The sequence below is a fragment of the Spinacia oleracea genome, chromosome 3, assembly GCF_020520425.1.
Source record: "Spinacia oleracea cultivar Varoflay chromosome 3, BTI_SOV_V1, whole genome shotgun sequence".
Classification (NCBI taxonomy): Eukaryota; Viridiplantae; Streptophyta; class Magnoliopsida; order Caryophyllales; family Amaranthaceae; genus Spinacia; species Spinacia oleracea.
Window position 1 is genome coordinate 101,405,070 of NC_079489.1, and position 15,419 is coordinate 101,420,488.

Genomic DNA, 15,419 nt, shown 5'->3' on the forward strand with positions numbered 1-15,419 from the left:
GCATTAACACAAAACTCGAGGTCATTTCATGAAAAATCCGATTACAGAATGATAACCAAAAAATGTTGTGAGAACTCTCAGCCTCATACACGCGCAAAGCATGCCCATCACATAAAAATTCTTCGCACCAAAAAAAATAAAATCACATAAAAATTCTCATTTCATTTCTGAAGAGAAAAACAGAATTCTCAGTTTGTTTGAGGAGAGAGAAAAATTGAGGTGAGAATCACACAAACAGCGTACGGCTATGGAGACTGCTATCATTGGCAGATTAGCTCTCTCACCCAACCATGTTCTTAACCCTATATCAGGTTTTTCTCTTTTCTTTTTTAAGCTTCCAATTATTGGATTTTTGCTGACAATTTTAGACATATAAACTTTGTATTATTAATGTGTAGTCTAGAATTGCTTGTTTGACCTTTGTATTTTTGATGAGTTTTGAATTTCTGGGTTTTATGCTTTCTGTGCAGTAATTAATTATGTGTTTGATACTATGTTTCACATATTAAGACTTGCTTTTTATTTAAAGATTTGATGGGAAATTATATATGCCGATCATCAGCTTGTGATTTTGTCGCAAATTACTAAACTTATAAGAGTTCTGTTTTAGAAATTTATTTTTATGTTAATACTTAATATTATAACTGATTTGAACTTTCTGCAGCGTCATTCATTCAAAGAACACTTTGTGCAATTGAGTAACTTTTGTGGTTCCTTTTCGTGCTGTTGTTAGTACTATGTTGGAGCTGCAATTCCTTTTGGGAATTTTTTGTTTGTTTATTTTAATAGTTTCCTGGCATTTTTGCGTGTCAAATTTTTTGGAGAATTACCTAGCTCTCAGCAATATAAGTCGTTTGTTCGACTGTGAGTTTCAAAGTCATGCATATGTGGTTGGAACTTGATCTTTATTCATCTGAAACGCAATTCTTATAAAAGGGTTTTTAGAGTGATGAATTCCATAATATTTAATGAGTATCATAAACATGGAATTGAATCAAGGGTGTTTGTTCACATTTAAACCTGTCTATAATGGTTTTACAACTTTTTATTCATTTCTAAGTTTCTCCATAACATGTAAATATGTAATTAAACCTTATATTCGACTTCTGTTATAGATCGCTATAATGGTTTTATACACTCGTATTTGTCATTGTAAAGGTTTAGAACCTCTTTTCTTCACTCGAAAAATATGATAAAGTAGTAAATAGTGTTCCAACATTCTCAATCACAATGCAGATGGCAAATTTCCATTTTGTCAATACATGCTTTGATGACCATGAAGTGTGGCATAACACCATTTGATGTTGTTTCCAACTTCAGGTGCCTTTACCTCAATGCCGCACCCTGGTATTATTATATAAAAATATGGTTTTAAGGACAGGAAAAGAGGCTGAGGCCAAGCCACCTTCCCTTGACCAGACTACTCGAAAAACTTATCTGTTTAACAACAAAGATGCATCATTCATGTATGAGTTTGTTTTTCCTTGTGACTTGAAACAAATTGAAGATTTTCACATTTTAATTTTCTTTCTACTTTCTCTTCTAGAGAGCTCATGCAGATTGGTGATCAGACGTTTCTTTATTGCTAGATAATTGGTTTACAGGAAGGCTTGTATATGTGAATATATGCTCTATTCTCTTTGTTCATTGATTTGGATGATGAAGATTATTATCCTTTTTTTCTGTTTTTGGCTTAGTATTATTGATGCAAACTTCGGATACCCATTCCCCCTCCTTTTATTTGGTTGGCATCATTTATTGGAGCAGTTAACTGTGGTTTATTAAAAGAATGTGTTTTGTAATTGCTGGAATAATATTTCTGGATTTATGCCAGGGGATAAACATTATTTTTGTAAAGGATTTTGCAACCACCGTGGCTTCCTTATGACTGTGTCAGCTACTGGATCATCTAAGGGAGGAGTAATAGACAGACCTGTAATTGAGAAAACCACCCCTGGACGTGAATCTGAGTTTGATCTAAGGTGCTGATACTGATAATGCCTTCCTTTTATCTTTAATAGTTCTCACATCTTAAGCTGGTGATATTTTACAGTATTTCACTTGGTTGAGGATACCAACATGATAGATGGTACATTTTTTGTGCTATCTTTATCCATTTGTCCATCTTAAAACTAAGCAGGAGTGGATGGATACAAGGAATATATCCTCATAGAGATTTGTGAGAGGATACTTTCTTCTCCATCAGATGTTTGTTGGTGCCTCAAATTCACCCATGGGCATGTTTGAAGCATATCTTCCCCTGTAATTATAGGTATCTGGGCTGCAATATCTCGACCTTAGTGATATAGTGACAAACTTGTTTTATAGTTAAATTCTTACAAGCCCCCGGCCCCAAGGTTTTTTTTTGTTTGATAATGTTTACTCATTTCAAAATCTACAAATGAGCAAATATCATCAAATGAGTAGAAATATACCTCTGGGAGCATCTATCTCTAGGTGAACCCGGCTGCATAATAGAACCCCTATTTTTATGGGGTGAAGCACAGTAATTTGGAAGGTTTTGGTCGCTAACAAGAGAAGTACATTTACTGTCTGTTTTTTAGGAGATTCATTGACACATATGTTCTAAAGGAGGGTTGGATGTTCGAAAATTTTGGGCATGATACCTTAAGTTGGTGTGGAGGAGCATATCAATTTTTTTTTATCAAGCAGTGAAAACAATTTGCTCACAGATTCAATAAATAATTAAAAAAGTAAAATTCTGTGCTCTTTTTGGCCGGGGAAAAATAATTGGATTCTGTGTGTGAGGCTAGCTTGTATGGAGTATTTGAAAGCTTATCATTAATGTGTTTTTTTTGACGTGACAGAAATATGCAAACCTAGAGAAGTCGGATTGTGTGGTTTGGCTGCAAGGAAATTGCAAAAATAAAGGCCCCATATGAATTGGCATACATTATAAACCCACTTGGATCAGTGTTTTCCTGATTACTGTTGTAAGTTAAGAACCTCGTAAAATTTTTACACATCTTAAGAAATAAGAAGTGAATCTGTGTGCTATTCGGTTGAGTATAATAGTGTATTAGTATAAATGGAATGGTGCAGGATATTTGATTGAAGTCACATTGCGTAACATATTCAAACAATTAAATGGAATGTACTGAATAGAGAAGAGCACATTCGAATTGGGACTGAGGTACTATGTTTTATGGGAATGACTGAAGCTTGTCTTTTATATGATTGGCTTTCATGAGCTAAATGTTAGAATGGTGGAGGATATTTGATTGAAGTCACATTGCGTAACATATTCAGACAATTAAATGGAACGTACTGGATAGAGAAGAGGACATTCAAATTGGGACTGAGGTACTATGTTTTATGGGAATGACTGAAGCTTGTCTTCTATATGGTTGGCTCTTCATGAGCTAAATGTGAGATGATACATGTAAATAGGGCTTGCTGATTTCTACATTTGTCTTTCTTCCAGGTTAATCATAGATTGATAGAATCGTAGTGGAGAACAACCTATTAGAAGAATGGAAAGGAATGAAGGTTTTACGTATCCTTCAAATTTATCTTGGACCATGTGAAAATTACATCACTCTAAGGAATAGGGAGTGGGATCACTCTAAGAAAATAACATTACGTGTCCTTCAAATTTATCTTGTGCAGATCTGACCTTTTAAGAGAGAGATTGTGAAAATCTGTCTATATGTAATTATGGTTACATTTCCTTCTTCAAGGTTGTTGGTTGGATGTACTTAAATCATTTGGAACTTTGAAAGTGGTGTTCTGAATTTTTATAATTTGACCCAAATTTTGTCTATGTTCACCTGCTTGTAAGATGAAAAGAATTGAGGAAATCCGAAGATGACCTCATTGCAAGCTTATGGAAAGATAGGACTTGCTACAGGGTTGGAGGGGAGAAGAGTATTAGCAGATAGGAAGATTGTGTGGTTAAACGTTAGGGTTCATTTGAAGTCCACCGATTTCCCTGATAAGAAGGGATTATTAATGGAAGAGTTGTTGGTCGGACATAGTTTCCGCACGTTTTAGGTAAGCGGACCTCCATTTAATCTAACCATTTGGAGTGTTCTATCATGAAAGTTTCAGAACTTCAGTAGCTTGTGAGTTGATGTACAAATTTATGAAATTATTCTGTAAGGTGTCTTTTTAGATTTTAGATTTTAGATGTAGCAGGTTGTGCCTGTCAATATATTTTGTTTCCTTGTGATTTCATATCCCTGCTTTTAGTTTTTGGTAGTAGTTATCATCAAGCATTATATGTTGCTTGAAGATCTTTCCCAACCGCATGATCATGTTCCTCTTGAAGGGCTATATCATGTTGCAGACTGTATACCTTGGAGCATTGTTGAAAATTAACCGGCGGCAGTTACGAAAGAATTATGGAGCAAAGATTGATGTGAACAATCATGAGTCATGAGTGTAACTCTAATATCCTTTCAGGACTCTGACTCTAAAATTAAGATGTTAATGTGCTGAATGTTGTTGGTAGAATATGTGGACTCTGACTCCTCATGAAGTTGTTGCCCGTGCTGAGTAAACTTAGTGTAGTTGAAAATTTGTTGCTGCTGACAACAAATTGTTAATGAGTTCTGTTTGGTTTTAGGAAAACAAGGAAAATAGCTCCTCCATATCGTGTAATGCTGCACAATGACAACTTTAACAAAAGGGAATATGTTGTGCAAGTTCTAATGAAAGTTATACCCGGAATGACAGTGGACATCGCAGTAAACATAATGCAAGAGGCACACATCAATGGCTTGTCAGTGGTGATAATATGTGCTCAGGCTGATGCTGAAGACCATTGTATGCAGTTGAGAGGCAATGGGCTGCTGAGCTCTATTGAACCTGCAGGTAGTGGATGCTGAATTCCGAAAGTAAGAGAAACAGAAACAGAGAGAAGTGAGAGAGGCCTTGTGGTTGTGGGAAGGCCAACATAGTTGTTTAATGTTCATAAAATTACATCTACATGTGTATATATATGGTAGCCATTTACCCATGTGAACCTTGGTTTTTGTTGTGCTCAAATTTAGACGAGGTAATCATAATACATAATGATACTTTTACAAATGCTTCAAATTCAATGCTTTAATGTGATCTTCCTCAGGTTAGTGATTTGTACCAGTGTTCCGTTATACATATCATTGGCTGTCTACGGAGTGTATTGAGAAAATGTCTAAAGAGACACATGCCATATGAGGACCTATTGAGATACTGTAATTATTCTGAGTTAGGTGCTCTGCATTGGTTCCTCCCGCAGCAACTCTGCAGTGGGATTACTGAGAGTGTACTTTGATGTACTGCTTAATCACAATCAGCCTGAGACTGAGAGTGTACTTTGATGTACTGTAGCTAGTCAACTCCAAGCCATATGCCCTAGAGAAACAGAGGGTAAAAACGCATTGACAGACCTATGCGTAATACAAAATGTCAAAATGTTATTTCTAAGGGTTTCATTAGTTTTATGCAAATCATAAGCAACATACTTTGTAACTCAAAGAGGCAGCTATAATATAATTTTGAGTAGATGAAGATGTTCGATGCCAAATCAAGCAGCATTTGCTCCCTAAACATTTTCGCTAGGGTGTTGATGATTCACAAAGTGATCCATTAGAAACAAAAAAAAACATAATACAAGATTGACATTAATGCTTACTCTATCACATAAAAATTGTGTAAACCTATTAAATGGTTCTGTACGAAGCAAGAAGATCCAGCAAAAATGTGTTACAATGATTCCACAATTATAGCTGCAAAGCAGCAAGTAGCTTCTAATGTCAGTTCAGAATTTCCCTGAACATAGCAGAAATATTATTGTTGGATGTCTTGAAGCTTTGGTCAACCATCAATCACTGCATCAAGAAAATGAACAGGCACGGTAAGATTTTCATTCTTCGTCCAGAAGAAAATGCAGAAAAACAAGTTCAAAATCTTTTTAATGGGTCGATTTTCCCTGCAGGCAAGTTACTTTTGAAACATAAATATGATGAATAATTGAATATACATTTAGACAAGGAAGCTCATAATTTAGCAACACCAATCGCATTGTTAGGCATTCACAAGTTCTGTATGCCATGCTTTTGGAGCATAAAATCGGTAAAGAATCCTCTCCTATTTAGGCAGTTGAACGTAAGTTCTTGGCCCTTTTCATAATGTCAGGAAAATGTAAAGACAATTTCTACGAACCTCTTGAAATTTTTACAAGGGGATTAGTCGACTTGTGAAAGGAAGGATTGGATCCCGAAAATAATGAAAAGAACACCACCAAAAAGGGCAACCTGCAAGGAGAAAACAATGATTTCAAAATAGTGGTATAGCATAATATTGGGAGAAGGCACAAGCTTTTAATGCCATACCACTTTCTCGGATATTTGAGATGCCAAGCTCTTTCCACCCATGACAGCAGCTGTGGTGCACAATGTTTGTCCTCTACAAACAATAGAGAAGTGATATCAGTCGAACTAGATTCTGATTCACGAGTAATATGGAAACAATTTTACTCTTTACACTCCGTCAATTTTACTCTTGCCCATTTTTCTATTTCTTTGCAAACATCTCTCGTTTTTCCTATGTTTTTTTCAAAATGTTTTTTTTTCTCTTCCTTAAACCAGCGTATCTTGTTTTCATGTTACCTCTTTTCTGCCTCGTGTTTACTCTCTTTAACATAACCTTTTATTTCTCTTACTTTACGCTCTGTAGACAGCTCCTTATGATGGTTCATGTAAGCCCACCCCAATCCTTTTGGGACTAAGGCTTGGTTGTTGTTGTTGCACTCTCCATCATGTAACTTAGTAACTTACGCTTAAAATGTATATGCCCTTCCAACTATAAAGTAAAAAAATCATGCATATATTGTTCAAGATCCTTCCATAGAAACAATGACCAAATGACTAATTGACCTCCAGAACGGTCAATATGGGAAGGAAGACGCATACAGTAAACTTTGCCACAATACAACAGTTAGGCTTGTTACTAATTATAGGGAACAGGAGAGATTCCCTACTCATATTTTTAAAAATTGTTCTTATTCTTAAAGTGGGGGGCAAAAAGAAAACAGTAAAAGCCCAAAGTGTAACAGCACTTTCAGAAGTACTGCTTATCTTACAAAACCCTCAGTAAGCCAGTAGAGAACTAGAGTTGAGCAATGAACCAGAAGAATACACAGACCTGGTACGAATATGTCCTACATTATATCAAAATAAAACATTACATGAAAGCCAGAGGCCAACTAAATGACTAATAGGGATGAGCTTGGCCTGTCTTCCCCTCTTTGACAGCAAGACCACTGGAAAAATCCCAATCTATCACTCTCTTTGACAGCAAAACCACTGAAAAAATCCCAATCAATAGGTAATTCCTGCTCCTGCCCCTGTCCCTTCCCCTTCCCCTTCCCCTTCCCCTTCCCCTTCCCCTTGCTCATCTCTCTTTACTTTCTCCTCTATCACTCCCTTACAACCGCTCAACCATAGTTTTATTCTTGGAATTCTTTCTTTAATACTCAATCCAGTTTAAAACATTTTCCCCTGACAATGGCCTTTTTTTAGTTCCCTCGGCAAAGACAGATGCGCTAAAAGAATCAGATGCACCAACATTTAAGTTTAAGACATCAAGTGTTCTGAACTGCTATTAAAAACAGGTGAATGTTTAACATTAAACTGCGGTGGTATATGATCCAATTTGTAATGAAGAACTCATATTTACAACAATAATTTTGGGAAATTGCTGCATCATCTATTGTAAAAAAATTGCAAATTTAGAACCTTGAATTTCCATGATAAGTTGATATTTCCTGAATATATAAAGAAAATAAACAGACGTGTGTGTGCTATATTAATCATCATGACTCTCTACTAATCTTTCTTTATCAGTATAGCTAAAACAGGGGATGGGGAATTATATAAAGATAATACAGATGTATAGGCCTTTAGCGATTTGATATAAAGCCTAGTAACCAAATTAATGGTTAGAGGATAATTAAATATAGATCTAATGATTATATAATAATAATAATAGTATCCGCACTACAGAGGAAGGGATGGCTGGGTTGATAGGCCTGAAGGTGGCAGCCAACCACATCCTCAGTCAGTAATGCCCAAGGGGGCTGTCAGTGCATTGAAAAGGGTTAATATTCTGGGTTTACCACCAAATAAATAAATAATAAAAACTATGGCTTATGATGCACCAACCACCACTACCCAGTATGGATACAGCCTGACCGCCTCATCAGATGTTTAGCGACAATCATTACATGAAATTATTAGGCCAATGGCCAAAACAATAATTTGCAGAGTACAGGAGAAAGGTCATAGGCAATGGTACTTACAGAATTCCACCGAGAACAACACCAAATGGGTTCTCATTTGCAGCTAGACCAATGGTAGCAAGCTGAAACAATATAATGCTAAGTGTGAAGTGAAATAAAGCACATCATCAAAAACTCGAAGGATGGCATATAGATACGGAGCATATACAGACTAGAAAAAACTATCATAAAACACATTAATGAAGATCCTGTGAACCTAACCTGGCTTTTATCACCCCATTCACCAAAAAATGTAATGGAGAATGCCTACAAAACCACAATAACCAAGCTGAGGAAACCCAAATAGTGTCAACAGGAATGGAATAAAAACTAAAATGCAGTATTATGGTCTGCTACCTTCAAAAGGATTGGTGAGAAAAATTGTGTAAGAAACGGCCTCATCTTCTTCTTCTTGTCATCATCATCCTATAACAGAAAAGTATCTCTAGTTCAAAAGCATCCAGATAGAAAGGAATTCATTTAAAATATATACTTTGGAGTCCAGGCCCACTGCTTTTTGACAGGATAAACGGGTAACCCTTTGTAACTGGTTATCGATAAAAAAAATAAGAGGGAGGAAGCATAATTTAATGAGGGAAGAAAATCAAGTAAAGACATAGAATAGGATGAAGAGTAAAGAAACAGAGCGAGTAAAAGTTATGTGGAATTCAACTTCCTTTCGCACTATAGATCCATCAAGCTACGATAGATCAACAAGAATTTCATTTTAGGGTTATAGACCAAGCTTTGGCCAACCACAAATCGTCTAAACAAAAATTTCTTTCATTTTGATTAATTACTCTAAACAAAGAGATATTTAAGGCCCGTGCATCTTTGTGCTTGATGGAGCTGGAATTGTCTAATGCAAGGTGGTCAGTGCCTAATGGCCACACGAACTTTGTCCAGATCAACTCAAAACATTCAGCAATTCATATGCAGGAAATACATGCAATAAGTACATTGAAAACATAGTAACGGAAGACAAGGTCATTTAGAGCAACAAACAACGACAGCACTTGGCAAGATTAATTATGCAAATTTGGATAATCTCACCTTGTGCTCTTTAGCTGTTGTAGTGCCCTTGAAATCAGCATCCTATTCATATCATAAGAATTGAGTTATATCCTAAATCAGTACTAGGTCAAGAAGTGAACGAGTTGGAAACTAACCAACTGCTTTTCAACTTCAGCCAACTCTCCAGCCTCCCTGCATTAACGAAAGTAAAGTAGATATTAGCATGTATCAGATTTTCCTCATCTCTCTGAACTTAATTGTTTTGATGACAAAATTTGCTCAACATTATTTTGTCAACATGAAAGGCACAAAAGAAGGCAAAATGAAACAAAGACCAAGAAGAGAATTATTACCCTTCCTGATGAAAACCGTCCCACAGTGACCATAATCCAAATCCAAAGAACAACAATGTTGCAACATGATGAGTCAACTTACGAGACATCTGAGTAATTTGCAAGCACACAGCATCAGATGGGAAATTAGAATATAAGACATAAACAAGAATGATAACATCGTATATACATAATTAAGAAAATGAGAAACAATGTAGCCAAAGGCATTAGGCATACAGCTTGCAGAAATATCATTACCACTCTTTCTGAGATGAGAAACAAACAATTAAATTACAAGGCACCATAGGGTGTCAATTTTAAACCAAAACTCCTTACCAAATTAGGAGCAGCCCATCCAACAACAGCGGAGAGAATGGTCATCACCTAACACAAAATTTTATCAGACATCTAGAGAATAATGTGTACAAAATGAACTATATATAAGGCCGTAGGTTGCACTTACTATGAGAGCAGAGAGACATCCAGAAAGAACGAGTCTTCTTGGATGGCGCATGGCTAAGATCTAGAAACAAGCATGAAGTAAAATCAAAAGGAAGCTTTAATAAAATTTTCAGCAAAACATGGAGCAGCACGTAAAAAAGGTATCAACTATGGGGGACAGCAGGTTTTACATTTAGAAGGATACAGAAATTTGAAAGGCACTTGATGACGAATTTCTATTCATCCACAAGATTTCCATTACAAAATCAGGAACTAAAGTTTGTGACTTTGTCCATACTACCTTAATCACTTCCATGGTCACCAACAATATCCATCATCCCTTATTCAACTACAACAACTAGCAAGGAACTCTAATGAAGCTTCCACCGTGTTCGGTACAGATGAAAATTTGATAAAATGGGTCATATCCATGTTTAAATCGATATCAATTACAAATTGTTCACAAACTATACAACTATTCCCTATATTTGACCATAGAAAGGATACCAAGGATATTTTCTTTGAAATTATTTTTCCTTTTTACCATTGTTTACGCTTGATATTGAGGAGTTTTGTTTACCATAAACTCTTGAAACGGCTAAAGGCCATTGCACTATCACTTATTCCTCTAATTCGACCCCTAGTCCCCTGATCCCCTCCACTAAGCAATGATTCTAACATAGTTTTATGGCTTTACCAATAAAGTCCTATGCATTCGATTCCACAAAAGAATCTTATTCCTTTTAAGCACTAACAAGCAATCATAGATCACTTATATTCCTTAATTTACTAATACTAACAATATAGAGTATAGTTTAACATAAACAATTTTAATAATTAAATAAATCAATAAATAAATAAAACACATTTCCTAACAGCTTAATCACATAATATTGCTCAAATCAATAATTAGCTCAAATAAAAATTACCCCATTAAACACATTCCGAAATCAAATTTCTAATTTAATAAGTACAAAATAGAAAATACAGACCGCGGCAGCAATGAAGGTCTTGTCACCGATCTCAGAAAGCACAGTCATGGCCAATGATTTGGTAAACCCCTAAAATTTCAAATTTAATTAAAAAAAAAAACAGGAAAAATAGAAATTAAGAAAAAAAAGTATACAAATAAAAAGAACGTAAAAATGGAAAAATAACCTGAACAACGGAAAGAGACATCTCCGTTTGGTGAGACGGAAAATGGTGGACAAAAATGGGAAAATTCAGTGGTTTATTGTTCAGCTGGTGTTGCAGGGTTGAGGAAGACGGAGAAGTTTATTTAGTTAGAGTAAAGGAAGGCGACAGGGTTGACAACAGCCTCCTTGTTTAGAGCTATTATTATTTCAATGTTGATTTTTGCGTATGGGTTTACACAAAACTTAGGGTCGCCAAATTATCTTGCTTTTAAATAAGGGTTTGCTGATGAAGCTTAGCTCACCTTTGTGGCCTGTATTTTTAGTTTAAAGTCAATGATTTATTTGCTCTTTTTTATTACTTTCTACTTTCGGAATATTTTCTTTATACCTTTGTTGATTCCATTCCCTTTACCCATTCTCTTTCTTTCCCTTTGTTGATTCCATTCCCTTTACCTCGTGTGAATCAAACGCCCCCTTAGGTTAATTCAGTGTTAGGAATGACTTCTTAATATGAGAAGCAGTGTATAGAGATACTTAAAACGAAAAATACTCATGTGACTATATCTATACGAAACGTCAAAATATATAAGATTCAAAATTGTCCTCGTTATAGTTGGTAAGAATGAGTAATGACCAAAAGAGTAAATGTGTGGTGTGTTTAACTTGCTTCCTTATGCGAGAGCTTTGAGTTGAAAATTCGGGTGAGGTTGATATGATGAGAGATCGTATTTGTCCTTTGCCTGCTATACATACAAAGAGTTAACCTTATCTTAATTGAAATAATTAGTAGAGTAACCCAATAAATAGAAGTAAAACTTTATAAACTCGTACTCGACTTAAAAGAAATATACGAATTAAAATGTTAAATGTTATTTCAATTTAATTTTGTCTAATCTTTAAGTACATATAATAAAAACAGTCTTAACACAACGGCCATAGTTTATTTTCTTAGACAAAACTTCCACTTTGGACTACTTAAACCTACAAAACTTATACATTACCATTTGTTTGTCCTTTGAGATTGTAAGGTAATACTAAGCTGATAATATATCGTCGTCTCATGCATGGAACGAAACAGTTACACCTTGCTAGATATAATAATGTTAAAAAAATAATATTTGTTTGTCATTAGGAACCCTCAAAAAATAAAATGAAGAAAAAACAAGTTTTTATTTTATTGTACCTTTCAAAAACAAGAATTAGTTGTATAATAAATACTTTATCCGTTCTACATTACTTGTTACACTTACATTTGCACAAAGTTTTAGGTCACAAATGGTTTTTTGGTTATTAATTGTTATTTTATTGAAAAAGTAGATGTGATAAGTGTTATTGATATATTTTTTTAATTGTATGAGATGAGGTGTGGGGAGACAGTATAATAATTGTGGAATGTTTCTTAATTTGAAAGTGTTACATGTAATGTAAGAAGAATAAAAAATAAAAGTGTAATGATTAATGTGGGACGAAGGGTAACAAATAATGTGGAACGGACGAAAACATTTTCAATTAGCTTAAAAAACGGGGTTCGTTTTTTCGCATATCTGATATGTGTGGAAACACACATATCAACTAAAAGACAAATAGCTAAAAGACAAAAAAGGAAGTATCATTCATGTTAAAAAAAGTATCATTCTGTAAAAAAAAGTACCATTTGTGTTTAGAAAAGTACCATTTAATTAATTTTTTGTCCTTTTTCCTATTTTGTCTTTTGTTCTGATATGTATTTTCCCATACATATCTGATATGTATTTGTACTTCCTCTAAACAACGTGGTATCCTTCCTATACTCACAATCACATGACTACATGCTACATCCGGTGATTAAAGGGAAGGGGAAACTTCCTAATGGGCCACAATATTTTGTTTGTTTTGTCTTAATAGTTTACGGGCTGATTAAAGGAAAGGGAAAATTTCCTAATGGGCCACAATATTTGTTTGTTTTGTCTTAATACTTCATGCTTATGGTTAACAGAGTGAATAAATGATACGGAGTATATTGTATTCAATGTAATAAATCATGATACATCTCAACCTCTAGTCCTCACATTCAAACATAACATTGACAAGAAAGTATCACAAAAACACCATGAATAAATAACAAGTAGTTTGTCTTACATATGTGGCAAATGTTGTTGTTGGAAGGCTAAAATCATGGTCGTCTAACTTAATTTGTTGTAACAGCTTACTACCTAAACATCTTTTTTATGTGCTCATCTAAAGCTCCTTTTCCTAATTATAACTTGTTATTATTGGATAACCTCCTTTAAATCTCTTCTAACTTATTTCTCCCTATTTGATATTTGATCCCAACTTGTCTCAAATGGCTAAAATAAACCCTCTTTTCAACTTTTATCTTTTTGCAATCTTGTTTTTACCATTAGCTTTTTGTAGGAATTCTATTTTAACCTCAAATACTAAAAGCTTAAATGTGAAAAGTTGTCTTAAAAAATTAGGTCGAAATTTATCAAATGTGCAACATTTTGAAAGCAGCAATAAGTCATCTCTTCACTTAAAGCTACACTCACGTAATACGTTAAAGTTATTGCATAAAAATAAAGATGACAACTATAAATCAATAGTTTTGACTCGGCTTAGTGAAGATAGTAGTCGAGTTGAGTCAATCCAAAACCGAGCTAGTGTTGCCGTGGAACAGAATCTAAGAGCCCCCATCATCTCGGGTGTAAGCAGAGGGAGCGGGGAGTACTTTAGTCGTGTGGGGATCGGAAACCCATCGCGTGAAGTATATGTGATTATTGATACAGGGAGTGACTTAAGTTGGGTACAATGCCAACCTTGTAGTCAATGTTATACTCAACCCGACCCTGTCTTTGAGCCGACCCAATCCAGTTCATTTGTGTCTCTTCCATGCAACTCCACAAAATGTAATACCCTCGACGAATCTGAGTGTCGTACAGGTAGTTGCATATATGAGGTGTCTTACGGGGATGGGTCTTACACGACGGGAAACTTTGTTACCGAGACAATAACTTTTGACGGTGGGGACGTCGTTCATGATGTCGCAATTGGTTGTGGTCACAACAATGATGGGTTCTTTACTGGAGCAGGAGGGTTACTCGGTCTTGGTGGAGGAGCATTGTCATTGCCTTCTCAAATAAACGCGACATCATTCTCCTACTGTCTTGTAGACCGGGAGTCTAACTCAACCTCCTCTCTAAACTTCGATACAAACACATCAATACTTCCTGCTGACCCTACCTTAATCACTGCCCCGTTACTAAGTAACCCAACAGCAGAAACATTCTACTATCTCGGGCTAACGGGCCTAAGTGTAGGAGGTACATCATTAGCAATTCCTACAACATCGTTTGTAATAGACAAGGATGGTAGTGGTGGGGTCATCATAGACACCGGGACGGCAGTGACTCGACTAGAGTCACGGGTGTATGAGCTTTTGAGAGATGAGTTTCGAAAGGGAACGAGTCATCTACCAATGGCAGACGAGGTAGCGATATTTGATACATGTTATGACCTTAGAGGCCAAGAAAGTGTGGAGGTTCCGGCAGTTGAATTTCACTTTGCTGGTGGTAAGAGTTTGGGCTTGCCGGCAAAAAATTATGTCATTCCGGTCGACACAGAAGGGACATTTTGCTTGGCATTTGCACCAACAACTGCATCAATGTCTATAATTGGGAATGTGCAACAGGAAGGGATACGTGTAGGATTCAATCTTGTTTATTCCTTAGTTACCTTTCAACCTAATCAATGCTAGTTTTTAATTACATTTAGGTGCAAATGTATTTTTATTATTATTATTATTATTATTATTATTATTATTTCAACTTCAAGCTTGGTATACATGGAAAATAAACTAATAATTCGATGCTACTAGAATTAATTAACAAAAGTTAAATTACTCAGAAAATGCATCATTTATTACTTTTTTTTGTGGGGTAAAAGTATATTGACGCTGCATTATATAGAACATGGTTGTTAACTCCTAGTAAAATTATTTATTTATTTATTTCAACTCCTATGGAAATTTATCTCTTACGTAGTATATATTATTTTTTATCCGTAGTTGACTCATATTAAATTATCTATTTTTTATTTTAATAAATCTAAAATAATATAAGTTATATACATGATGACGTGGAAATCCCAGGTGCACGAGTTACTTTAATCATTATTTTTGTGTTTAATTATTACCGTCCAAGATTTTTATTGACTAATTTGAAGCCTACTATTATT

The 15,419-nt window shown here is 35.1% G+C and overlaps 3 protein-coding genes and 1 long non-coding RNA gene across 4 annotated transcripts; 3 read left to right on the top strand and 1 right to left on the bottom strand.

Moving 5' to 3' along the window:
• The first annotated feature begins 152 nt into the window (after window positions 1-152).
• Window positions 153-5,052, top strand: LOC110775285 (ATP-dependent Clp protease adapter protein CLPS1, chloroplastic). Its single transcript, XM_021979888.2, has 3 exons — window positions 153-311; window positions 1,835-1,982; window positions 4,589-5,052. The coding sequence occupies exons 1-3, from the start codon at window positions 248-250 to the stop codon at window positions 4,848-4,850; spliced, it is 474 nt and encodes a 157-aa protein (XP_021835580.1). The 5' UTR covers window positions 153-247; the 3' UTR covers window positions 4,851-5,052.
• Window positions 1,989-3,018, top strand: LOC130470451 (uncharacterized). The gene is made up of 2 exons (XR_008930805.1): window positions 1,989-2,272; window positions 2,829-3,018. It is a non-coding gene; the product is annotated as an uncharacterized lncRNA (long non-coding RNA).
• A 416-nt stretch (window positions 5,053-5,468) lies between the features above and the next one.
• LOC110775284 (GDT1-like protein 5) lies at window positions 5,469-11,469 on the bottom strand. The gene is made up of 13 exons (XM_021979887.2): window positions 11,230-11,469; window positions 11,064-11,132; window positions 10,094-10,153; window positions 9,967-10,014; window positions 9,652-9,740; window positions 9,454-9,490; window positions 9,338-9,379; window positions 8,642-8,710; window positions 8,507-8,551; window positions 8,306-8,367; window positions 6,339-6,411; window positions 6,169-6,260; window positions 5,469-5,834 (listed from the first exon to the last, which is right to left on the bottom strand). Exons 1-12 carry the CDS (start codon window positions 11,248-11,250, stop codon window positions 6,192-6,194), a joined length of 684 nt encoding a protein of 227 aa, XP_021835579.1. The 5' UTR covers window positions 11,251-11,469; the 3' UTR covers window positions 5,469-5,834; window positions 6,169-6,191.
• A 2,017-nt stretch (window positions 11,470-13,486) lies between these two features.
• On the top strand, window positions 13,487-15,016 carry LOC110775287 (protein ASPARTIC PROTEASE IN GUARD CELL 1-like). The gene has a single exon (XM_021979891.2). The coding sequence runs from the start codon at window positions 13,531-13,533 to the stop codon at window positions 14,938-14,940; it is 1,410 nt and encodes a 469-aa protein (XP_021835583.2). The 5' UTR covers window positions 13,487-13,530; the 3' UTR covers window positions 14,941-15,016.
• The last annotated feature ends 403 nt before the right edge of the window (window positions 15,017-15,419 follow it).

Excerpts from the sequence above, each read along its gene's own strand:
- LOC110775285 (XM_021979888.2), top strand. The coding sequence starts at position 248 with ATGGAGACTGCTATCATTGGCAGATTAGCTCTCTCACCCAACCATGTT. Across the intron at positions 312-1,834 it reads TGTTCTTAACCCTATATCAG|GGGATAAACATTATTTTTGT; the intron begins GTTTTTCTCTTT and ends GATTTATGCCAG. Across the intron at positions 1,983-4,588 it reads GAATCTGAGTTTGATCTAAG|GAAAACAAGGAAAATAGCTC; the intron begins GTGCTGATACTG and ends GTTTGGTTTTAG.
- LOC110775287 (XM_021979891.2), top strand. The coding sequence starts at position 13,531 with ATGGCTAAAATAAACCCTCTTTTCAACTTTTATCTTTTTGCAATCTTG.
- LOC110775284 (XM_021979887.2), bottom strand. The coding sequence starts at position 11,250 with ATGTCTCTTTCCGTTGTTCAG. Across the intron at positions 9,491-9,651 it reads GACGGTTTTCATCAGGAAGG|GGAGGCTGGAGAGTTGGCTG; the intron begins GTAATAATTCTC and ends TCGTTAATGCAG. Across the intron at positions 9,380-9,453 it reads CTGAAGTTGAAAAGCAGTTG|GATGCTGATTTCAAGGGCAC; the intron begins GTTAGTTTCCAA and ends TGATATGAATAG.